The 26,297-nt window shown below is 47.3% G+C and overlaps 1 protein-coding gene across 2 annotated transcripts in view; it reads right to left on the bottom strand.

Moving 5' to 3' along the window:
• Positions 1 to 601: 601 nt before the first annotated feature.
• slc5a5 (solute carrier family 5 member 5) overlaps positions 602 to 26,297 on the bottom strand; it is a 30,428-nt gene continuing 4,732 nt past the window's right edge. The window contains exons 4-17 of one of the 2 annotated variants that reach the window (XM_061778849.1): positions 22,332 to 22,397; positions 18,644 to 18,695; positions 18,265 to 18,332; positions 16,937 to 17,091; positions 16,446 to 16,586; positions 13,727 to 13,856; positions 13,014 to 13,102; positions 11,450 to 11,562; positions 11,205 to 11,275; positions 9,705 to 9,791; positions 4,896 to 5,092; positions 4,660 to 4,757; positions 4,301 to 4,386; positions 602 to 813 (exon numbers count right to left, since the gene is read on the bottom strand). In XM_061778849.1, the coding sequence (XP_061634833.1) occupies positions 697 to 813; positions 4,301 to 4,386; positions 4,660 to 4,757; positions 4,896 to 5,092; positions 9,705 to 9,791; positions 11,205 to 11,275; positions 11,450 to 11,562; positions 13,014 to 13,102; positions 13,727 to 13,856; positions 16,446 to 16,586; positions 16,937 to 17,091; positions 18,265 to 18,332; positions 18,644 to 18,695; positions 22,332 to 22,397 (1,470 nt within the window). In that variant the 3' untranslated portion in view covers positions 602 to 696. The remainder of the gene's footprint in view (positions 814 to 4,300; positions 4,387 to 4,659; positions 4,758 to 4,895; positions 5,093 to 9,704; positions 9,792 to 11,204; positions 11,276 to 11,449; positions 11,563 to 13,013; positions 13,103 to 13,726; positions 13,857 to 16,445; positions 16,587 to 16,936; positions 17,092 to 18,264; positions 18,333 to 18,643; positions 18,696 to 22,331; positions 22,398 to 26,297) is intronic. The other variant, XM_061778850.1, reaches the window with a different exon arrangement.

Here is a 26,297-nt window from a genome sequence, read left to right as displayed (position 1 = left end):
CTGTAGCTAGCTACCTATGCCTACACTCAAAAAAACACATTCATTTGAGATAGCTGATTTTGCTGATGGAAATTTCACGCCTCCAATTATGTTTTTCCTGAGCGAAATTCGGGACGGTCAGTTTGGATGCTCCTCCCCAGGTGGATCCACGGGGACACCGCCCCCTCGCCCACCCCCTTTGCACACCACTGTCCTTGGCATACCTGCTGGCAATTTACTCTTTCTTGTATTTAGGTGCAACTTCAGCAAATGGAAGTATTACCTTGCTGGTCGCTGTTTTGTGTTTGTCTTGTTCCTCCCAGAGATAATATTTCGTTGTTTTTTCTGTGATTTTTTTTTCTACGCTTGTACTTGGTGGAGGTTAGAGTCGTTTTTTTTCTTCCTTTCCCTGTGGCTCCATCCACCTCTTTGTTACCTCCGTTTAGTTGTTTCGCAACGATCTTTAGTCATCGTTTTTCGCTCTCGGTATGTGTTATTTGTACTTTACGTTTGTGTGCACTTTTGGTTAAATAAATCTTTCTCGATTGCTCATCGTTTGTGGAGTCTGCTCTGTGATCCAGCCAACAATTACAGAAGTTGATTGAAAAAGAATTTGATTGATAGATGCTTTATTAATCCCGTGAGGGAAATTAAGATGTGCAGATGTCCTGCAACAAGGTATAAATTACAGTATGTTCTTTGGATAAAAACTTCTGTTTACACTTGGACAATGGACTTAATAATGTTAAAGTTTTCCATTTCTTCTGCGTGGTTTTCGTCACTTTCATGCGGCTCCGTCATAGCCACACACTGTCTCTCTGTACATGTTGTGCTCTAAAAAAGGGGAAAAAATAGTTTAGGAGCAAACAGAAAATACATTTGGGGCCCCATGAAACAACACTTTTAGCCCACACTTCAAAACCACAAACTGACAATATTATTTTCTAGGCCCACTGTCAGTCATGGACAGAGGAGGTTGGAGTAGCCAAAAATTGTATTCAAGTAAGAATCTTGTTACTTTAGAATAATATGACTCAAATAAAAGTAAAAAGTAGTACTCCAAACAATTACTTGAGTAAGTAATAAGTATTCAGTGAAAAACTACTCAAGTAATGAGTAACTGGTGATTGACTTCTGATGTCTTATTTATTTAACCAGGGCGTGAACATCAAATAGACAAAAATATAAAATGGGAATGTTCAAATTCAGAATTTGTCTATCACTTTAACTGAAACGATAATACATCTAATATTTATATATAATAAATCTGAAGGCAGACTCAGCCACAATAAATTAACTTTCATTGTTATCACTCATTAAACAGCACAATAGGTTCACCAGGCAAAGATTACATAGATAAACAAGAATAAGTTTGCAGTAGAGTTTTTGTAGGCTAAAATGAGGACATTTTTAGGCAGACAGATGTCATGGCTGTTCTTTTTCATAGTTGGTAAGGTAAACATACAGAAGATTAAATGTCAGGGAGGCCAGGGGTTTTGTGCCTCTTCTGACTATGAGTCGAATGCCATTATGTCCCCAGTTGTAACTGCCATGTTTCACATAAATTAGTCACTTCAAAAACTGCTTCTGTATGTAAGTCTCTACACTTTGTGTGATTCCATTTGATTGGTGAAATCGAGTCAAACGTTGCTCGTGGTTACGCTAGATTGGTGAAACAAAATCCAGTGACTGCAGCCGAGGCACAAGACTTTTTGATGAACCCAAAAAATAGAACAGATAAAATAAATAAAAATAAATGGATTGCAGAAGCAATAATAGATAGCAAGCAGAATGCTGCTTAATGTACCGGATAAAGGTAAAACGTTTCTTAATAAAAATACTCAAACGTAAAAAGTATGCTGCATTGAAACAGAAATGTCACTCTTTTTTTTGTTGTGGACCACATTGTAGTTATTTTCCCCCCTCAGTGAGCCGTTTTTACTAAAACCATATCAATGTACCCACAGGAAAAAAAATTACAAGACCCAAAAAAACGTCTTACTTTAAAAAAAAAAAGTTTTTTTTTCATTTTCTGCAAATATAATAACATTGTATGTTTTTTTTATTTTATTTAATGGTGCAATATGCAAGTTTTCAAAATCTGCCTGGCAGCCCTGCCCCCGTGCCATCCTCATGGGCCATTCAGATTGTAATGCACCATACCACTCAGGGGCCACTTATACACGGGATAGGGCCAATGACTGCCCGCCGGGGACCTGGCAGTCATAGTAACAGGGGGGGAGGTGGGTTCTCACTAGCCTCATGGCGGTGTTCCTGGGGCTGGACCCTCTGGCTAGATGGCTGCTTGCTATGGGGGCTCCCCTCTGTGTGTGTGTGTGAGGGGGGGGTGGTGGTTGGGCGGGACGGTGGGTCCATGCGGCCTCCTCCAGGTGGGGCCGGTGGACCACCCTGGCCGGTGGACCACCCTGGATCCCTCTGTGTGGGAGGTGTCCCTTCCACCGGGCCGCTCTCGGGTGGACTCCTGGGCCTGACCCCACCTCTCGATTGGGTGGGGTGGGGTCCTCAGCCCCCGCGGTACAGGCACAGCAATTACAGGACACTTCTGACAGTTGTTGGGCGTTCGAAACACTGTCACTTTACTTGCATGTGTCTGTAGACATACACCCCTGCGACTGGGTGTAGGGCCACTCACTCATTGCGACAAATAACTTATAACTATGCGAATTTCTTGGGTATCCCCCCGCTTACACGCTGGTCCTACAGAGGTTTATAATTTACATAGCCACTCCCACCACACTTCAGTTGTACAGCCGGATCCACGACTCCTATCCTGCATGCTTCCCCTCCTTTGCCTGTCCTGTCCAGTCCTGCCCTATCTTGTCCTGTCTTTCCTTCGTAGCACTCCTGACCCATACAACACTCTCATCCAATGTGTCATTTTACTAGTTATATAATGCTTTACTTTCCTCATCTTGTTTACAGCGAGTGCTTTGTCTTTTGTTGTGTTCTCTTCCGATATTATTTAGTTAACTTTTCATTCTCTCTCCTTTGTTTTTTTGTCGCTCCCCTTAAAAAACTGTGTTCTGTTCGACTGAACGACTGTATTTCTCAATAAATATCCATTAGAATACAAAGAAACCACAGTGGTAGCTTAAAAAGTCCAATGTGACACAGAAAAACTGTTCCGGCATCAAAGGGATACAGATCTTCCTTTCTACTTGACCTATAAAAATAAATAAATAAATAAATAAAAATCCCTCTGCATGCACTGGCTGCCTTTTTGCATTATCTTTTTGGCACAAATCTCTCACAAACCTAAAGCCCACCCACCTGAGAGGTTTGTGGCAAAAAGAAAACGCAAAAAGTCAGGCAGAGCGCGCACAAAGATTGGAAGTGAGCAAAAAGTCAGGGAGTTCACACGCACAGAGATTGGAGCTTGAGCAAAAAGTCAGGGAGCGCACACGCAAATATCGTCATCGCAAGCAAAAAATATTTTCATTGCAAGTAATAACATTACTTTTTTTTTTGTTTGAGTTAGATTATATCTCATCATGTTTTTTGCAAACTCCGACTTTAAATGACAATTTATTTTAGTTTAGTTGCATTCGGAATTATGTTGTAAGGAAGTAATTTATAGAATAAAACCAATGTTCATTTTGCTCAAATCTATACCTATAAATTGCTAAATTGAAAAAAACTGATAATTTTGCTGTGGTCTCATAATTATTTTCAGAGCTGTATATACAGCCAAGAAAAAATTGTTAAAATATTGTTTAATTTATGCAAAAAAAATTGGTTTAATAACACAAATATGCAATGTCTCAACATTATTAAACATAAGATAATTTACAATTTCAATATATACAGTACTTTAGCAAGAAATGTGAAGCCGACACTTAGCATGCCACATAAAATGATGTGGCCTGCCAGATAAAAATACCAACAAAGGTAGAAGTGTTATTTTTTATCTCATTCATTTTTTTTTTCCAGGCGTACATTTACATCGTTTTAGTCATAATGGCCCACTATGGAAAACATAACTACAACGTGGCCCACACTGAAAATTTGTTTGACATCCCTGTTTTAAATAGTTCATAGGTGTGGATGTGAGTCCGAATGGTTGTTTGTCTATATGTGGACTGTGATTGACCTGCGACCAGTCAAGGGTGTACCCATTCCTCTCGCCCAAAGTCAGCTGGGCTCACCTGTGACCCTAATGAGGACAAAGCACTACAGAAAACTGGAGATGCCATTTCAGTCTTCGAATAAACAGATGTTCATATTTATAAACGGATGCACCGAGTCATGATTGCAGCAGTATTTGTCATCTTTCAGAACAAAATGTGACATCATCACTTACCCCGCCCTGTGATTGGATGACTGCTTGCTTCTTACCCAAGTCCCACCATAATAAACCCTCTTTAAGATCAGTTCTCTTCATTGGTCCTGCGTGTTGGGAGAAATGTGCTCACGTCCACAATAATGTGACATAAAAATTCACCATAAAACTGAACATAGCCTAGCCGAAACGGGCTCCATATTTACATAGGTGGACACTTTGCCAAACCTGGAACATACAGCACTAGCTTTTGCCCAAGAACACACAAAACGTGAGCAAGTAAAGCCAGAGGTTTGTGACCGAGTAAACATTTGAGAAACAATTACATTGATTAGTCTATTTATTAATGTGCCCTGAGTGTTTTTATACCATGTGCTTACCTGCAGCATAGCTCATGAGGAGCCCAACTAGGACAACCGAGCTTGTTCCCAGGGCACCAATATAGAGATAGGAGATAGAGTACAAGTTATGCAGGCCCCTAGATATTGGAAGAGATGACAAATGTCTTTAGTTCCTTGATGCCTTGGATATTACTGATATGCACAGAATTTTTACTTGTGTGTATTTAATATATGTCATTACTGAAAAAGATAATTGCTTTTCGGGTATCACTGACCCTGGGTTGTCAGGATGAAGTGCGGTTGAGATGGAGTCTTGATGGTGTGTACCATTCAGGGTGATGTTTCGAGGTTCACACTCGGCTGTGTAACTAGGCAATACGCCCATGGTCCTTGAACTGGGCGGGTAAAGAGTGGAACCAACAGCCAGCCACAAAGAGACACAATAGCCCACTGCTGTTCCAGAGAATGCCCCCTGAAACATCAAAATAGGCAATTGAACCTTTCGAGCCATATTGCCCTGAGGTCTTACAATTTAATATGTAACAAAAACCAGGGGAAATATATAACTCTCCTCTTGAGTCTGAAATGCCATCACACATCATGCATGAAGACGGTATATGGTGTGAGACTTCAGCTCAGGATCATCAATCATTTAACTTTGAAGCTGTCAAGAACATGGTTAGGGCGACGGCGAGGAACGCAAGGCAAGAACATGGTGGACCCAATTGCAGGGAAGCAGGGAGGCAAGGCAGGAGTGCGGGAATCTCAAAATAATAATATTTAATCAATGATAAAACAACAGGCGACTATGACAAAAACAACTGGCGACTATGACATGGCAAGACATGTGACAACGACAATGAACCGACAAGGACTGAAAGAACCCAGGGAACTAAATACAAACAAATTGACGAGACAACGAGGAACACCTGGACAAGACACGAGTGGCTGGAGAGAGCTGATTGGTCGACACAAAATAGACGAGAACAGGTGGACACAACAACCTAATGAGCACACGACAAACATGGAACACAGGAAAACATGGAACAAAACTAAACACAACCCAAACCCAAAACACAGACGATGACAGTACCCCCCCTCTAAAGGAACGGATCCCAGACGTTCCCCAAACAACAACCAAAAAGTCATCAACCCAGGGTGGGCGGAAGGGGGCCTGGAGGAGGGCACAGAGTCCACCCCTCAGGTCAGTCTGGTGGGCATCCAGGCCACCCGAGGTGAGGTGCTTGGCTGAGCGGTTCAGGAGGTCGTCCAGGACGCCAAGCACCAGGGTCTTTACAGGGCCATTCAGGCGGACGGCCACGGTGCCGAACCCAATGGTAATGCAGGGGCCAGGCAATAGGGTTGGGTGGCGGCCGCTGGACGAGCGCCGCCGGAGCGTGGTCGGGTGGCGGCCGCTGGACGAGCGCCGCCGGAGCAGGGTCGGGTGGCGGCCGCTGGACGAGCGCCGCCGGAGCAGGGTCTGGTGGCGGCCGCTGGACGCGCGCCGCCGGAGCGTGGTCGGGTGGCGGCCGCTGGACGAGCGCCGCCGGAGCGTGGTCGGGTGGCGGCTGCTGGACGAGTGCCGCCGGAGCGTGGTCGGGTGGCGGCCGTTGGACGAGTGCCGCCGGAGCGTGGTCGGGTGGCGGCCGCTGGACGAGCGCCGCCGGAGCGTGGGTCGGGTGGCGGCCGCTGGACGAGCGCCGCCGGAGCAGGGTCGGGTGGCGGCCGCTGGACGAGCGCCGCCGGAGCAGGGTCGGGTGGCGGCCGCTGGACGAGCGCCGCCGGAGCAGGGTCGGGTGGCGGCCGCTGGACGAGCGCCGCCGGAGCAAGGACGGGTGGCGGCCGCTGGACGAGCACCGCTGGAGCAGGGTCAGGTGGCGGCCGCTGGACAAGCGCCGCCGGAGCAAGGACGGGTGGCGGCCGCTGGACGAGCGCCGCCGGAGCATGGACGGATGGCGGCCGCTGGACGAGCGCCGCCGGAGCAAGGACGGGTGGCGGCCGCTGGACGAGCGCCGCCGGAGCAAGGACGGGTGGCGGCCGCTGGACGAGCGCCGCCGGAGCAGGGTCGGGTGGCGGCCGCTGGACGAGCGCCGCCGGAGCAGGGTCGGGTGGCGGCCGCTGGACGAGCGCCGGCGGAGCAGGGTCGGGTGGCGGCCGCTGGACAAGCGCCGCCGGAGCAGGGTCGGGTGGCGGCCGCTGGACGAGCGCCGTTGGAGCAAGGGCGGGTGGCGGCCGCTGGACGAGCGCCGCCGGAGCAAGGGCGGGTGGCGGCCGCTGGACGAGCGCCGTTGGAGCAGGGTCAGGTGGCGGCCGCTGGACCATTGCCGCCGGAGCAAGGACGGGTGGCGGCCGCTGGAGGAGCACCGGCGGAGCAGGGTCAGGTGGCGGCCGCTGGAGGAGCACCGGCGGAGCAGGGTCAGGTGGCGGCCGCTGGACGAGCGCCGCCGGAACAAGGACGGGTGGCGGCCGCTGGACGAGCGCCGCCGGAGCAAGGACGGGTGGCGGCCGCTGGACGAGCGCCGCCGGAACATGGTCGGGTGGCGGCCGCTGGACGAGCGCCGCCGGAGCAAGGACGGGTGGCGGCCGCTGGACGAGCGCCGCCGGAGCAGGGTCGGGTGGCGGCCGCTGGACGAGCGCCGCCGGAGCAGGGTCAGGTGGCGGCCGCTGGACGAGCGCCGCCGGAGCAGGGTCGGGTGGCGGCCGCTGGACGAGCGCCGCCGGAGCAAGGACGGGTGGCGGCCGCTGGACGAGCACCGCTGGAGCAGGGTCAGGTGGCGGCCGCTGGACAAGCGCCGCCGGAGCAAGGACGGGTGGCGGCCGCTGGACGAGCGCCGCCGGAGCATGGACGGATGGCGGCCGCTGGACGAGCGCCGCCGGAGCAAGGACGGGTGGCGGCCGCTGGACGAGCGCCGCCGGAGCAAGGACGGGTGGCGGCCGCTGGACGAGCGCCGCCGGAGCAGGGTCGGGTGGCGGCCGCTGGACGAGCGCCGCCGGAGCAGGGTCGGGTGGCGGCCGCTGGACGAGCGCCGGCGGAGCAGGGTCGGGTGGCGGCCGCTGGACAAGCGCCGCCGGAGCAGGGTCGGGTGGCGGCCGCTGGACGAGCGCCGGCGGAGCAGGGTCGGGTGGCGGCCGCTGGACGAGCGCCGGCGGAGCAGGGTCGGGTGGCGGCCGCTGGACGAGCGCCGTTGGAGTAGGGTCAGGTGGCGGCCGCTGGACCAGCGCCGCCGGAGCAAGGACGGGTGGCGGCCGCTGGAGGAGCACCGGCGGAGCAGGGTCAGGTGGCGGCCGCTGGACGAGCGCCGCCGGAACAAGGACGGGTGGCGGCCGCTGGACGAGCGCCGCCGGAGCAAGGACGGGTGGCGGCCGCTGGACGAGCGCCGCCGGAGCAAGGACGGGTGGCGGCCGCTGGACGAGCGCCGCCGGTGCGGGAGCCTGGCGCAGCTGCCGAGGAGCCGGAACGGGAGCTGCAGTCGCTTCCTCAGCCTGCCGCCATTGAGGTGTGGGAGTAGAGGGTACAGGAGTGGAAGAGTGCACAAGGTCTCGGGAAGGTGAACTAGGAAAAATGGCTGGTACTGAACATGGCTTGGGGGCAGGTTTGACTAGACGTGACTTAATTGGAGCCGTGGAACAACGTGTGGGAACAGGTGAAAAATCAAGTGATTTGTGAACAGGGGGGAAAAAACGAGGGGGCAAAATTTGACCTTTACTTGGGCGCCTCCGTTGGCCACCACGCGGCGGTCCCGGGTAGATGGCCAAACGGGTGCCCAAGAAAAGGTCAGAGGGAAAGGATTTGGACTCACTGGGGTTGGAAACGGGGAGACGTGACAAAAACGGACGAGGACGGGATAAACTAGGGAAGGAACCATAAAAATCTAAATCTGTGTCAGAGTCAGAATCAGATAGGAGGTTAACTAAATCAGGGCCATCTTCACAATCAGAAAAATCTGAATCTAAAGAAACATGTGGATGTACAATAGTAGGGCATGGTGAATAACTAGGACAAGTGGGGGGACCCGAGGAAAAGGACAGAAAAGACTGAATGATAGGGCTTACTGGAGGAGGGTAGGTATGGATGGCAGGCTGAGGACGGTGGGAGGCAGTTTGGTGGCGTCCAGGGTGACGCCATGTTCTTCCCGCTGGGTCCTGTTCTGGTCGGTTCATTCTGTCAAGAACATGGTTAGGGCGACGGCGAGGAACGCAAGGCAAGAACATGGTGGACCCAATTGCAGGGAAGCAGGGAGGCAAGGCAGGAGTGCGGGAATCTCAAAATAATAATATTTAATCAATGATAAAACAACAGGCGACTATGACAAAAACAACTGGCGACTATGACAAAAACAACTGGCGACTATGACATGGCAAGACATGTGACAACGACAATGAACCGACAAGGACTGAAAGAACCCAGGGAACTAAATACAAACAAATTGACGAGACAACGAGGAACACCTGGACAAGACACGAGTGGCTGGAGAGAGCTGATTGGTCGACACAAAATAGACGAGAACAGGTGGACACAACAACCTAATGAGCACACGACAAACATGGAACACAGGAAAACATGGAACAAAACTAAACACAACCCAAACCCAAAACACAGACCATGACAGAAGCATTAACTTTTCCTTTTTGTGGCTTTTTTGCAGTACTTATTCCAAAAGAAGGGCCGGCACTCATCAAGTGGTGTTAAAAAAAGAAAGTGACAAAAGAAAAAGAAACTATACTAAAGGTTTAATGAAGTATGCAGAATCACATTCAAAAAGCAGTAAGACTCCGCAGCACCATACACATTATAACTCATTATCAAAGTTGACGCTTGAGTAACAAGAAAAACGAGGTGCACAATTCTGTATCCCTGATCAGGATATTGCACCAATCATTTCAGTCATTTATTGGTTATTTTTCCACATTTGTCTTCCCTTCTCCCAACACAACCCGACTAAAGCGGAAGAAGAATGACAAAAGAAAAAAAAATTGTTTCAGTTGTATGCCAACAACGGTTTTGAAAGAAGTCCCAAAATGTTGTCAAGTTTGTGCTAATATTTTCTGAAGCTCCTTCATATTTGACAAAAACAAAACCTCACCAGTGCATTTGAGGCAGGAATAAACATCCCCAAGATGAATACACCTAGCAATGGACCACTGATCACAGCCATGACTGTAAAGGACCCCTGAGGAGAGAACACAATGACCGTGGACAAATAGTTGAACTAAAGATGTGAAACTTGAGGCAAGTGGCTTTGGGTTTTAGCTTTACACCTCTCGCAGAAAGCACTTAGATTTTTCGGCATGATAAAAAGAAAAATGAATTTCAAAATGGGTGGGCCATCCTACGGAAAAACTGTGACAAACAAATAAAGCAAGTGACTCGCTGTGGTGACCCCTGATGGGACAAGCTGAAAGTCACAACAACAACAACAACAAATAATTACATATCAATTACATACACAAAATACATTTACCAAGCAGAAAACATAAAGACATGTATTGTTCAGTACACAACATTTATTCATTCATTCCAGCATGACTCATAAAACGCCAGTAGGTGAGAGTAACACTCTCCAAACACTTTCATCCTGTTCCTTCTCCATTACATTGTTAGGTGTCATCAAAGGGTGAGTAGTGTTATTTTATTTTAGTTTTATTATAAAGTGGCAAAATGTAAAGGGGTAGCACAGTGGCCGGCTGGTTAGCACGTCTGCCTCACAGTTCTGAGGACCCTGGTTCAAATTCAGCCTTGCCTGTGTGGAGTTTTCAGGTTCTCCCCGTGCCTGCGTGGGTTTTCTCCGGGTACTCCGGTTTCCTCCCACATCCCAAAACATGCATGGTAGGTTAATTGAGGACTCTAAATTGCCTGTAGGTGCGAACGTGAGTGTGAATGGTGGTTTGTTTATATGTGCCCTGTTATTGGCAGGCGACCACTTCAGTGTGTACCCCGCCTCTCGCCCAAAGACAGCTGGGATAGGCTCTAGCAAGCCTGCGACACTGGTGAGGATAAGCGGTACAGAAGGTGAATGAATGGATGAAAATGTAAAGGTTACTTAAAACATTGCCTGTACAGGTTAATAAAGTTAATTATTATCCATCCATCCATCCATTGTCTGAGCCGCTTCTCCTCACAAGGGTCGCGGGAGTGCTGGAGCCAATCCCAGCTACCATCGGGCAGGAGGCGGGGTACACCCTGAACTGGTTGCCAGCCAATCGCAGGGCACATATAAACAAACAACCATTTGCACTCACATTCACACCTACGGGCAATTTAGAGTTGTCACTTAACCTACCATGCATGTTTTTGGGATGTGGGAGGACCCGGAGAAAACCAACCCAGGCATGGGGAGAACATGCAAACTCCACACAGGCGGGGCCAGGGATTGAACCCCAGTCTTCAGAACTGTGAGGCAGACGCTCTAACCAGTCGTCCACCGTGCCGCCAGTTAATTATTAAATTATGAAAATTATATTTTGAAATGACTGTAGAACAACTTGGATGTCAACCAGCAACACAAAATAGACTGTGTTTGACTTTTGAGGGTTCACGCTATAAAGAAGATGCTATGCACAAAATTGGTTACCGAGTTGTTTACCTGAAGAACTCCCCAGTCCAGGAAGGAGGCTAGAACAGCTATGATTATACAAGCAACTCCATAGAGGAAGGCTTGAAAGAGAATAGAAAGAAAGAAGAGTCAATAGTGTGGCCTCACTGTATGTGACAGCATCAGCATGCTGCTGTTCTCATTTACATTGAACAACAGCCTCAGCCTTGTAGATTTTAAACAAATGTGTGACTGAAAAAATTGTGAATGAATGAATGAGTATTCATCAATCTTACTCAGTCCTTTAGAAATAAGGATCCATTTCTTCTGGCTCATGTTGCGCAGATATTGTCGAAAGAGGTCCTCCATCGTTACTGCAGCCATCGCATTAATACTCGTGGAAACTGTGCTGCAAAAAAATTTAATTGAAAGTCTTCCTTCATTTAATTCTTTTTTGTCATTACTGTATTGAACAGTATTTGTTAGTAGAATTACTCTGAACTGGTGGAGGTGGACTAGTGATTTTCAACCCAGGTGCCTTGGCACATGAGTGTGCTGTGAGGGATCACTTGGGGTCCCGTGGAAAATGTTTACAATTTCACCTAATTTATCTGAAATTTATTATTTATTAATCACAAATATGTATCTTTGAAGGAAAAAAAGGTAAAATATACATGTGTAACTGTTGCCATTTATACAACAGAAAAAGTAATGGCTTCCTGCAAGTATATCAACTTCATGTTTTATTAAACAGGCCCAGATTTCATACGTCACAATTTACTCACAATTAGTGAGTATTTTGAGACCATTATTATTATCAGTCCCCTGCCTGAGCTATCCGTCACCTTGTCGTGGTGGAGGGCCTTGTGTGTCCCATTGATCCTAGGAGCTAAGCTGTCTTGGGCGTTATTCTCCTGGTAGGGTCATCCATGACAAACAGGTCCCAGGTGAGGGGCCAAAGTACAGCTCAAATGACCCTCCCTCTGGCGAGTATGATTAATGGATTCCATTTTCCCTTGCATGGACATGGGTCACCGAGGCCCCCCTCCGGAGCCAGGCCTGGAGGTGGGGCTTGATGGTGAGCGCCTGGTGGCCAGGCCTGCACCTATGGGGCCCGGCCGGGAACATCCCGAAGAGGTTGGTCCCCCTTCCCATGGGCTCACCACCTGTGGGAGGGGCAAGGGGCTCGGGTGCAAAGTGAGCTGGGTGACTGCCGAAGGTCCGATCCCAAGCCTACAGAAACTGACTCTAGGGATGTGGAATGTCACTTCTCAGGCAGGGAAGGAGCCCAATTTGGTGTGTGTCGTTGTGACGTTCCAGCTAGATATTGTCGGCCTCGCTCCCACACATAGTTTGGACTCTTCCACTCTGGAGGTTCCCACAGCCAGAGGCACAGCGCAGGTGTGGGCATACTTATTGTCCCCAGGCTCTATGCCTGCACATTGGGGTTCAATCTGGTGGATGAGAGGGTAGCCTCCTACTGCCTTCGGGTGGGGGCATGGGTCTTGACTGTTGTTTGTGCCTATGCACCAAACAGTAGTCCTTTTTGGAGTCCTTGGAGGGGGTGCTGGAGAGCTCTCCCACGGGGCACTCCCTTGTTCTGCTGGGAGACTTCAATGTTCACGTGGGCAATGACATTGAGACCTGGATGGGCATGAGTGGGAGGAACGGCCCCCCTGATCACAACCCGAGCTGTGCAAGCGCCTTTCATTTGCAGTTTGAAGGGTATTTTGATGAAAGCATGTTAGTACGACACCTGGGAATGGTTTTACATTATGAAAACAATTAATAATACTGTCGGTCTCCTTTAATATACAATTCTCAATAAGTAATATGAGATTATGTTCAAGATTGAAATACCTCAAAGTGCCACTATATGCGCAGGCCAGGAAAAGACCCGGAAAGCCAGGATAGCTCTTGAATATATCAAGCACAAAGTATGGCATATACTGCATCATAAAAAAATGAGGAGAGAGAAAAAGTGTTAGTATTAACTAACTTGTAATGTATTTTCAAAGTGGTATGTACAATATATCAGTTTTCTTCTGTATTATTGTTTGTATATAACTAAAACTTCATAAGTAACCAATTTACAAATCCATCCATCCATTTTCTGAGCCGCTTCTCCTCACTCGGGTCGCGGGCGTGCTGGAGCCTATCCCAGCTGTCATCGGGCAGGAGGCGGGGTACACCCTGAACTGGTTGCCAGCCAATCGCAGGGCACATAGGAACAAACAACTATTCACACTCACAGTCATACCGACGGGCAATTTAGAGTCTCCAATTAATGCATGTTTTTTTTGGGATGTGGGAGGAAACCGGAGTTCCCGGAGAAAACCCACGCAGGCACGGGGAGAACATGCAAACTCCACACAGGCGGGGACGGGGATTGAACCCCGTACCTCAGAACTGTGAGGCTGACGCTCTAACCAGTCGGTCACCGTGCCGCCCAATTTACAAATATACCACTAAATAAAACATGTCTTTCCATCACTCGGGACTATCAATTTCAAAAGACAGAAAGAATAAGCAATGATGACCAAAGACATAGCACCATGCAGTGCTCAACTCACAAGATCAGGAGAAGCCAGTTTGCCAGACTTCAGTGGATCACACTTGATATAATAGGCAAACATGACGATGCCGCAGGCACCTGCACTGCCAATAATTAGGCACAAACCTACTTGGTTGACAAATATTGCCCTGCAAGAAAAAGTCATAACCCCAATTTTAATAGTGACTCGGTTTCAATATGAATTTACTTTGTGTAGGGGGAACAGAAAAAGTTCACTATCACTTTAATATTACTTATACAGTACTTGATTCTTCAGATACTTGACACACTTGAGTTTGCTTTTTTGCAACATTGCCTTGGTTAACACTGCTGTCTACCTCAACGAAAAAAAGTCTGCAAGAGGTGGGAATAGGCACAGGCATCACTGTAGGAAAAAAAAAAAAAAAAAAAAAAAAAAAAAAAAAAAAAAAAAACAGCATAGACCAGCAAGTTGCTCACAAGCATAACCAGGATATGCAGTTTTGTTGTGGTTTCGTGCAGGCTGCTGTTGCCCTGCTGGTCACCAGCAAGAGCAACACAAAAAAAACAAGAAAAACAGCATAGGTTGTGCTGTTGAGTAAGGGGTGCTGTTTGTAAAGCAACTCACACAGAAAATAACAGCTACATTTTGTCACATTTAGCTTCAAACAGTGTTTAAAAAAAAAACGTGTGAATTTTCGAGAGTCACTTTTCTGCACGAGAGGCAGGGCACACCCTGAACTGGTCGCCAGCCAATCGCAGGGCACATATAAACAAACAACCATTCGCGCACACATTCACACTTACAGGAAATTTAGAGTCTTCAATCAACCTACCATGCATGTTTTCGGGATGTTGGAGGAAACCAGAGTGCCCGAAGAAAAGCCACACAGACACGAGGAGAACATGCAAACGCCACACAGGCGTTGAACCCCAGTCCTCCGAACTGTGAGGCAGATGTGCTAACCAGTCCTCCACCATGGCGCCAATCTAAATATAATTATGAAATTTAAATATACATATTAAAACTAAATGTTAAATATAAATGTTAAATGTAAATGTTTCAATGTTGGAACTAAATATTTAGGTAATATGGGAATCCACACTGCCAAGAAATGGAAGTGCCACAATAAAAACTGTGTGTTTTCAGTGTTAAATAACGTATTAAAAAAACATCTTTTACAGGGAAATGGACTCTTGAACATAGATGATCACTACCTGAAATAACAAACCATCTAGAGAAACTTTATTTGATGAGTACTTTGAGAGTTTAGTGTCACTTTTATGAAGAAGTGCTGCTTCGCAACAGCTCTGCAATGGGTTATGGCTGGGTGCAGTTGGAAGATGCTGCTTCTCCCTTGGAAATCCTCGCTGGCTGGGACCTCAGCCTCCTTTCTCAAGCAAGGAAGCCACCTAACACAGCTACCGCCATCTGCCTCAGTGCCTCTGCCATCGGCCGCTGTCCACCTTCAGCACTGGACAACCGAAACAGAAAGCAGCCATTCGTGTGGACGTCGCGGGAACCGAGAGCGCAAGGAGGGAAGGAGGAAAGGGGGGGGGGGGACGCTTCATGCTGAAAAAGAACCACAGCGGCAGCAACAGTTCTTTTTTTCTTCCCTCACCCCCCTTGCCACTTGTTTTCCCAAATCTACCTCCAGGGCTCTTGCGGCCGGCGGGCAAGCACTCTGAGCGTGCAGGCCAGTTAGAAGCACTGGTCTCTGGCTGGTTCTCTTTTCTTCTCACTGCTCTCTTTTCTTCCCTCCCTCCCTGCGACTTTCATGCGGCACTTCTTCATAAAAGTGACACTAAACACTGAAAATAACATTTCCATAACTGGTTTCAGACAGTGATATTTCAAAGGGTCCATTTCCCTGGATAATTATTATTCTTTTCTTTTTTTTATGTTGCTATTTGACGCTACAAACACAGCTTTTATTTTGTTACAGCCGTTTCTTGACAGTGTGGACTTGCATATTAGCTAACTATTTAGTTTGACCTGAAACATTTACAGTTAGCATTTAACATGTATATTTAATATTTACATTTAGATTTACATTTAACATTTAAATATATATAAAACATTTAGTTTTAAAATTTTAATTTACATTTAATATATATATATATATATATATATATATATATATATATACATATATATGTATTATATTTAGATATATTTATATAACAGTGACATACATTAACTATACAGTTGGCGTGATGCCACGGTGGACGACTGGTTAGTCAGTTCTGTGGCCCCGCCTGTGTGGAGTTTGCATGTTCTCCCCGTGCCTGTGTGGGTTTCCTCTGCATACTCCGGTTTCCTCCCACATCCCAAAAACATGCATGGTAGGTTAATTGAAGACTAAATTGCCCGTAGTTGTGAATGGTTGTTTGTTTATATGTGCCCTGCGATTGGCTGGCAACCAGTTCAGGGTGTACCCTGCCTCCTGCCCGATGATAGCTGGGATAGGCTCCAGCACGCCCGTGACCCTAGTGAGGAGAAGCGGCTCAGAAAATGGATGGATGGATGGAACTATACAGTTGACAAATATTGTTCTAAAAGTAGAAAGTAGTCAGAAAAGTGACTGTCTAAAATGTATACCAGTTTTTTAAACACATTTTGAAGCTAAATGTGACAAAATGTTGCTGTTATTTTGGGCGTGAGCAGCTTTACAAACGGTCCCTAATAGGTGAGAACCTTGCTGGTCTATGCTCTGTTGTTGTTGTTGATTTTTTTAGCAGGGACCGGGATGACTCACCACTGGGCCTGTCTCTCAGTCCTGCAGGAGACGTAGCGTTGGACTTGAGCTTGGTTTACTCCATACATGGACAGCCACAAAAGTGAAGCCCCAACAGTCAAGCTCCAGAAGGTGTAACGTTGTCGTGGGTCAAAGTTAAAACTGTACAAAACATCCAGAGAGAGCCACTTAAAGTACAATTATTTCATTTTGTTTATACAAATGTGTAAAATACCAAATATACAACTACCGGAAGTCAACTGACCTTTAGCTAAGCCCCCCCTTGCCACTCCCCCCTCAACTCACCCACAATGTAGAATCTGTCAAAAATCAACTGACACATCTTTGCCTCCAAGCAAGCAATGTACTGCACTTGTATTATCGGTAAAATAACTGTACACTACTCTTAGCTCTTTAGAAAAATGCTAATGGAAGGCTTATACTAATTGTGTCAACTGGCTCTATCTTCATACAAAGAATACTCTTTGACTAATGAAATTGTCATCACTTACTCATTAAAATTAATCCGCGATCCATTGTTAGCAATTTCCAGCACTGCTGCAGGACCACCAACCAGAACTGTGCCGTGGATGAAAATGGCCACAAAGCCTGAAAACATCACAACAATCTGGAAAACATCTGTCCAGATCACAGCTTTTATGCCCCCCTATGACAGACCGATAATACAGGAGACACTTAGGCACACAGGGATATCTTGGGATACATGCAATGAGTGCAAACCATGTAGTGTTTCCCAACCTTTATTGAGCCAAGACACATATGTATTTTACATTTGAAAAAACTCATGGCACACCACCAAACCAAAATGTCACAGAGGGTGGAAACACACGTTAATTTACTGTACCTTCTGCTATCTCGTGGGGGAGCATTTAATTGTTCTGCCTGTCACAATACGTCCCTGGCATAACTAGATAAATTTGATCCATCCATCCATTCTCTACCACTTATCCAAGGTCAGGTCGCGGGGGGCAGTAGCTTTAGCAGGGACGCCCAGACTTCCCTCTCCCCAGCCACTTTATTCTCCGAGGCCAGCCGAGAGACGTAGTGAACCCCAATGTACAAGCGCCGAGCCGGGGGGCAATAAGTATATCCACACCTGCTCGGCGCCTCTCACCGTGGGCAACTCCAGAGAGGAAGAGAGTCCAAACCCTCTCAAGAGGACTGGTACCAGAGCCCCAGCAGTGTGTGGAGTCCGACTATATATAGTCGGAACTTCTCGACCTCACACACCAGCTCGGGCTCCTTCCCTGCCAGAGATGTGACATTCCACGTCCCTAGAGCCAGCTTCTGTAGCTGGGGATCGGATTGCCAAGGTCCCTGCTTTCAGCCACCGCTCAGCTCGCACTGCACCCGACCCCTATGGGCCCTCCTACAGGTGGTGAGCCCATGGGAAGGGGGACCCACGTTACGCTTTTGGCCTCTGGCCCCCATGGGTGCAGGCCCGCCCACCAGGCGCTCGCCTTCGAGGCCCACCTCCAGGCCTGGCTCCCGAGGGGGGCCCCGGTGACCCGCGTCCGGGCAAGGGAAACCTTTTTCATCATAGGAGTCTTTTAGCCGTGCTTTGTCTGGTCCCTCACCTAGGACCTCTTTGCCATGGGTGACCCTACTAGGGGCATGAAGCACGAGACAACTTAGGTCCTAGGATCATTGGGACACACAAACCCCTCCACTACGATAAGGTGACGGCTTCCAGGAGGGGACTAGATACATTATATGTGATAAATAAAACATTTTCTGACCACTTAAGAAAAACTAGATAATTTCCCGTGGCACACCGGTTGGGAATTACTGCATTAGTAGACATGCTTGCTGACTTTACCAGGGTTGTGTACAGGGTGCAGATGATTCCGGTAGAGAAAAGAGACATCCACTTATTGAGTCCAGTAGCTGTGAGGGAAAATATAGAGCGGAACCTTGGGTGGAACCCATTGATTGGCAATATATCGTGCAGACAAATGATTCATGTCGATTAGACAGACAAAACCCTTGCTCATAACCTTTTTTCTTTTAAAAAACAACGCGCCATTTTAAGTTGCTATTTTGTTGTGTATTGACTTACAATGTTGTTGTGTTTTTAGTTTTCATTGATGTTAACAAAATCATCTGTCTGCCCAGCAATATAATAAAAAAATGACATCACAGGACAAAATTCAACAAAAGTGTTTGTAGTCATGTGTGCAGGAGGTAATCTCACCCACCTTGGTTGAGGATCAGTGCTGGTGCATAAATGACCACCCCAGTGTACAGCAGCTGGCGAAAGCAAATAAATAAAGAAAGCATGACAGATTAAATTTTTAGGTGTCTTATTTCAACATGCAGTAGCCACTGTATTTGTATGGGAATTATCATTTTTTACCTGTCTGCAATTAAAGTTTAACCATTAGAGCCATATTCTCCCATGTGCGCAAGCAAGTAAAGGTGCGCAGCTGCATGCTTTTTCTGGCTCTGCGCACTGTGCTGTCAACGAAAATCTGTCATTTACGCACGCTTGTGCCAGCTACGCACTTTGAGTGGAGCAACCCTGAAATGTGGGAATTCTGTGTTGAATCTGGCTGTGCTCGCATTCTCCAGCAGACTTAAACGCCTTTATTCTTCCACACTCCAGAGGCTGTTTTGATTCCCTTAACTCATGTCAAACCCAGACCTGCGTCCCACATTTGGCCCACGGGCCTGGGTTTGACATATGCTGTAATTATATTTGGCCTGCGAGACCATATCAAATGTGTATTAGAGCTGGCAAGCCGGTATATAGGTGCATGCGCCAATAATACTACAAATCCTAGAACGCTTTGCTAGTGTCTTGGCGTGTCAGTCAAGCCCAGCAAGCGCCCCCTCTTTTTAAGTTGCAACCAACGGCCGGTGACGTTCCTCGTACTGACGGTGTGGGGCACACCTGGCTCATATAGGCTCACAGATTGCCCAACAGCCGTAATGTGTCCCTACCACATTACAGCAACAACTGAATATCGAAATATTGTATCACATTAAATATCGGCACCCTGCAGGGAACTCTTCCAACTACGAGGAGCTTTTCTGCTTCTGCTGCTGTGACTACTTGTTTGTCTGAAGGCACCACTCACAACAACTGCAATCAGCGTAATGGTGCGATGGTGAGGTAGCTTTTGAATCACTTTATATATCCATCCATTCATCCATCCATTTTCTGTACTGCTTATCCTCACCAGGGTCGCGGGCGGGCCTATCCCAGCTATCTTCTGGCGAGAGGCAGGGTACACCCTGAACTGGTCGCTAGCCAGTCGCAGGGCACATATAATTTAGAATGACCAATTAACCTACCATGGATGTTTTTGGGATGTGGGAGGAAACCGGAGTACCCGAAGAAAACCCACGCAGGCAAGGCCGGATTTTAACTTGGGTCCTCAGAACTGTGAGGCAGATGTGGTAACCAGTCGGTCACCGTGCCGCCATATATACAATATACTGTCTGTGTGTGTGTGTGTGTGTGTGTGTGTGAGAAATAGTTTTTCTCGCCCACCTGGGCAGTATCTCCTTCGAGCTCGAGTCCTCTCTCAGAGGGCTTGGGAGCTTAGGGTTCTGCGTAGGATCTTAGCTGCTCCCAGTATTCCGCTCTTCTGGACAGAGATGTTGTTCCTGGTCTCTGCTGGATCCTCCCAGCTTGTGGGATGTTGCTGTCACTTGGGATTGCTACATCTATCACGACTGCTGTCTTCAGATGTTTATCCACCACCATTATGTCAGGCTGGTTGGCCACCACTAGTTAGTCAGTCTGGATCTGGAAGTCCCACGAGATCTTGGCCTGGTTGTTCTTAACAATCATGGGTGATGTCTGTCATCTTGATTCTGGGACCTCCAGTCCATATTTGGTACAGATCTTCCGGTACACTATTTCTGCTCCCTGTTTATGCCGCTCCATGTATGCCTTGCCTGCCAGCATCTTGCTGTGTTGCTGCTGTGATGTGCTGCAATGTCTCTGGGCCTTCTTTGCACAGCCTGTATCAGGGGTCTCATCTGATGTAGTAGACCCCGGCCTTTATTGATCTTCTCTTTAGGGCCTGTTCTTGTGCTGCCATGATTAGTGCCACCGTGTTGTCTTTCAGTCCAGCCTTTTCCAGCCACTGGTATGTTTTCTCTATGGCAGCCACTTCTTCAATTTGTTGGTGGTACATGCCATGCAGGGGCTTGTCTTTCCATGACAGCCCATCTTGCTTCTTCTCCTTACAAGCCTTCTGTTGCCTGAGGCATTCATTTAGTAGTTCATCCCTGGAGGCCAGCTTCTAATGTAGTCTTGGAGACCTGTTGATTCCTCCTGGATAGTCCCTGTGACGCTTGCTAGTCTTCGCCCCTCCCTCTTTCTGCTTTTTGTGCAGCCTCAAGATGCTGGACTTGGGGTGAAACCCTCCGTGCATTATAAGGAGCTTTCTTGTCTTGATGTCAGTGGCTTGGCTCGAGTGGCCAGGGTATTATGCCATCGGGGTATCTGATTACTGGCAGGGCATAGATGTGGATCTTATTCTTGCCATTGAGCTAACTATTCAGGATCTGCCTCATATTTGGCTGTGGCTGTCCTTCAACCTGCCTCCTCATTGTTGCCATTTGCCTGGGGAATTCCAAGGTATTTGTAGCTGTTTTGTACATCTGTTATGCTGCAATCAGGTAGTTCTAGCCCTTAGGTTGTGATTATCCTCCCTCGTCTAGATATCATTCACCCACACTTATCTAGTCCGGATGACATTCCAATGTCATTGTTTTATATCCTTGAGAGGTGGATCAGGGAGTCAATGTCACGCTCATTCTTGCCATACAGCTTGATGTCATCCATGTAGAGGAGGTGGCTGATTGTTGTTCTACTTCTGAACCAGTACCCGGAACTACTCTTGGTCATGATCTGACTCAGGGGGTCCAGGCCTTTGCAGAATAGCAGCGGGGACAGAGAATCTCCTTGGAATATGCTACATTTGATGTTCACCTGTGAAACTGTCTTTGAGTTGGCTTCCGAAGTTGTCTTCCACACCCTCATTGAGCTATTGATGAATGTTCTTTGGATCCTGTTGCTCTTATACTGTTCCATGCACTCCAGTATCCATGTGTGTGGCATCAAGTCGTAGGGTTTCTTGTAATCAGTCCAGGCAGTGCACAGGTTCCATTGAGGTTGCCCTTGTTCCTTCTGGTTGTTTATCTTGCAACCAAGCATCTCTAGGATAACTGAAACTGCTGCGTACACCAGAGAAAAATGAAAATGAATGAATGAATATATATATGCAATATAATTATTCATTCATTTTCCATGCTCCTTATCCTCACTGGGGTCGCGGGCATGCTGGAGCCTATCCTGGCTATCTTCGGGCGAGAGGCGGGGTACACCCTGAACTGGTCGCCAGCCAATCGCAGGGCACATATAAACAAACACACACTCACCTTAACATCTATGGGCAATTTGGAGTCTTCAATTAACCTACCATGCATGTTTTTGGGATGTGGACCTGGAGAAAACCCACGCAGGGACGGGGGAGAACATGCAAACTCCACACAGGCGTGGCCAGATTTGAGTACTCAGAACTGTGGTAGATGTGCTAACCAGTCGGCCACCGTGCCATCGCAAATATAATTAGCGACACCAAAACCAATACTTTCTGCCATCAGTTGTAGCCTTACTTCCTTTTTAAAAATTAGTTCCACCCAGTTTAATTTTGTTAATTCAACTACAAAATATTAGGTTAATCTGATGCATTTTGTATGGTATTGAACTAATCATACAACAAACATCATGCCTGTTGGAAATAAGATGCTGTCAATATTTGTGCATGAGATGATATCCAGATTTGAGTCGACTGAAAGCTGCAAACACAACTTTTCAACAAAACTGGAGTACAGCGAAGAATAAGACAATGTGTGTGCTTGTCTTACTGTGGCCACAAGAAACTGGACACTCCCCAGCAGCTGCATCCCTCTGCCGAACCTCATCTTCAGATACTGTGACGGGTAGACAGGCCACACATACAACATGGCTCAAGATCTCCACACACATTCCTGATCATTCTTCACCTATTATAATCTATAGGTTTAATCATCACCAACATGCTTTCAACTTTTTGTCAGAGAGAAGGGACACACATTTACACTAGGAATAGTCTCTCTTGAAGCACTTGGGAGTTTAACATCTGACACAACTATTTGAGTATATTTCAAGATAAGACACAATTTTGTTTCATTGTCATCATATTTAATAATGATATATCATTATATGATTTGAAGATTTAAATGATTTAAATCTATTTCATTCATCCCTTTTCAATATGATTATCCCATAAGAATCCAGACCCATTTCTCCTTGAAGGAAAATTATGTGGGGTGTAACACATACGCGGCTGGCCAATAGGGGTGCTGGGGCACTGCCCGACCACTCACAAAGAAGACATGAAAAAAATACAAATCAAATAACAGAGTAAAAATATTTTTAAATATACTTATATCCATTTATAGATGACCAGGATATATAATTAATGATGAGAACATTTGTTTTGTTCATCTGTGATGTCTGTTTTTGTGACGTATTTCTAGTTGGGGGTGCAAAGATCTTTTTACCCGTAGACTCTCGATAAAAGTTGTTAAAGTGTAGTTGCTCGTCTTCAATACAAGAGACAGGAGCATTTGGGGCACAGGACTCCTGAGATGAATGGGCTATATGCACGCAGTACTTGCTTGTTCGGTGTTCAGTGGCGCATAAACTTCTGGCCAGCGCTGATGGCTGGAATTACCGAAAGTTACCATGAATGGCGTAAGAAGAATCGTGCGGCTCGGCAGCACAACTGACTAAGCTTGAAAAGGGTTTCAAATTTTATTTCTCATTGTACCTCTGCAACTTTAAAGGTAAATTTTCTAACATTGGTTGCTAGGTTACTCTAATACTGCTTGGCTTACTTGCTGTGTTTTAATGTTGTCTGCAGAGCAGGGGCGTAGTTAGGGGGGCTGGGTGTGGGTGACTTGTCCCCCCAAACTTAGCAAATCGGTCCTCTTTGCCGTCACCGACTCACAGTAAGACTAGACCCTGTTCCGATTATCGAGCTTGCCTTTTTGCCTCAGGTTTTTGGATACTGTTGCCTTTTTTGGATTGCCTGCCTGTGTACCGACCTCTGCCCGTATATTAAACCTCTCTTTTTGAAACTGTCCATTTGTTTTGGAGTTGTGCATTTTTGGGTCCTATCCTCTCTTCCGTTCATGACAGAACAAACTGGCCATAACATGGACCCATCATACTCCGACCCGGTGCGTAAAGCCCTTCAAGCGCAGGGTCAACGCCTCTCAAAGCAGGTTGAGCAGCTTGCTGCCCTCCACCATCTAGAGGGACTGTCAGAGCATCAAGACAATATGATGAGACAGGTGGCCTCACAGTTTGAAGTGCTAATGAATATGCTTCAGATGAAGGAACCAGCTGGCGCAGCACCCGATGCCGCCACTGTACCATCGTTTCCAGGTGAAGCAGTCACCATGCAGCCACCTGCCACCTCCGCTGCTGTCTGCCCTCTCGATTGGAGAGGTTCTCTGGAGATTCTGGGACTATTAAGCCGTTCATCACTCAGTGCAAACTCCACTTTGAGTTGCAGGCAGCTGCGTTCCCCACTGAGCGGGCAAAAATCGCTTTCGTCATTTCCCACCTGACTGGTCGTGCAGAGGTGTGGGCTACTGCTGAATGGAGCCGCAATTCCGCTGCGTGCCATTCGTGGTCTTTGTTCGTAAAGACTATGGAGCAAATTTTTCAGTTTTCCACACCAGATCGTGAGGCAGCTCGCTCCCTTGTCACCTTACAACAAGGCAAGCGCAGGGTGTCAGATTGCGCGATTTGAGTTTCACATTCTAGCAGCTGAGAGTCAGTGGAATAATAGGGCACTACTAGATAATTTTTTTTCAAGGACTATCCCCAAGGATCATTTGGTCCCGCTAGACCTGCCGACCGACTTGGACACTCTCATCGCTCTCGCCGTAAAGATCGACAAGAGGCTTTTGGATCGCGAGCTGGACGGAGTTTGGCGGAGGGCTGCGGAGGACGAGCCTCGGTGACCAGCCAAACCAAGGCAGATCCTCTGTTTCCGGTCTCAATCTACTGGCTAGCGTCACCACGGATGAACCCATGCAACTGGGCAGGTTCCGTCTCTCCCCTAAGGAACGTCAACGCCGGCTGAGGGAAGGGCGGTGCTTCTACTGCGGGCAGTTGGGTCATTCCATGAGCAACTGTCACGTCAAGCTTGCCGGTGCCGGTAGCAAGGGCACAGGAGAGGTGAAGAGAGGTCTGAATTTCATTAAAGAAGACCCTGCCCAGGTTCTTCCTGAAGTGACACTATGCTCTCCTGATCAAGAAATTCATACACCTGTATTAATTGACTCTGGTTCTGACGCGAACTTACTCAACTCCCTCCTCGTTAGACGTATGCACCTTAGAACCTTTCAAATAAAACGCCACCGCAACACCTATGCTGCAGATGGCAGTTTTATGGGCAAGATCACTCACCGCACCCAAACACTCACATTGACATTTCTTGATTCTCACTCGGAACGCATTAGTTTTCATGTTTTTGACGCCATGAATCATGACCTTATTTTAGGGAACCCGTGGTTGAAATTACATAACCCCCACATTGACTGGTCCTCTGGGCAGGTTATGTCATGGGGCAGCAATTGCACCCAGAACTGTTTCATGCATCCATGTGATGTTCAGGGCTATGTTTCAAATGACAATCCACAAACCCCATCTGGGGATCCTGACTTATCTCAAGTACCCTTTTTTTCAAGTCCAAGGCCAAATTCCTTCCACCCCACAGACCTTATGACTGTGGTGTTGACTTGCTGCCTGAAACCACACCCCCACGAGGGAGGTTATTCTCTCTTTCAAGGCCGGAACACAAGTCTACGGAGTATGCGGATGAATCACTGGCAGTCGGGATTATTCGCCCATCTTCATCCCCTGCGGTAGCCGTATTTTCTTTGTGGACAAGAAGGACAAGACTCTGCGACCCTGTATCGATTACTGGGGTCTCAACGACATAACGGTGAAAAACAGGTACCCTCTTCCTCTCATCTCCACCGCCTTTGAGTTCCTGGAGGGAGCCAAGGTTTTCATCAAACTCGACTTAAGAAATGCATATCATTTAGTCAGGATAAGGGAGGGGAATGAATGGAAAACAGCATTCAACACACCAACGGGACATTACGAGTATTTGTTGATGCCTTTTGGACTAACTAATGCTCCAGCTGTGTTCCAGAACTTTGTCAACGATGTCCTGCGTGACATGTTGAATGTGTGTTTTTGTATATTGGGATGATATTTTGATCTTTTCCCCGGATGAGGAGACTCACATCATTCATGTCCGCTCTGTGTTGCAGCAGTTACTGCAGAATCAACTATATGTCAAGGCTGAGAAATGTGAGTTCCACAAGGCATCCGTTTCTTTTCTGGGGTTTGTGGTGGCTCCAGGTGAAATAAAAATGGAACCTTGCAAAGTTGATGCTGTGACTAATTGGCCCACTCCCACGTCACACAAAGACGTACAAAGGTTCTTAGGGTTCGCTAATTTCTACAGAAAGTTCATTAGAAATTTCAGTTCTATAGCCACGCCTTTGCATTATCTTACCTCGCCACACAGACCTTTCGTATGGAACCCGCTTTGTCAGGCAGCTTTTCAGAAACTTAAATCGAGCTTTGCCTTCGCTCCCATCCTCACTTTGCCAGATCTCAAACAGCAGTTTGTGGTAGAAGTCGATGCGTCTGATGCCAGTATAGGAGCAGTGCTCTCCCAGAAATGTCTCATGGATGGTAAATTACATCCTTGTGCTTGTCTCTCCAAAAAAACGGACCCCACCCAAGAAAAATTATGACAT

The sequence above is a fragment of the Phyllopteryx taeniolatus genome, chromosome 7, assembly GCF_024500385.1.
Source record: "Phyllopteryx taeniolatus isolate TA_2022b chromosome 7, UOR_Ptae_1.2, whole genome shotgun sequence".
Classification (NCBI taxonomy): domain Eukaryota; kingdom Metazoa; phylum Chordata; class Actinopteri; order Syngnathiformes; family Syngnathidae; genus Phyllopteryx; species Phyllopteryx taeniolatus.
This window is presented reverse-complemented; position numbering and strand designations above follow the sequence as displayed.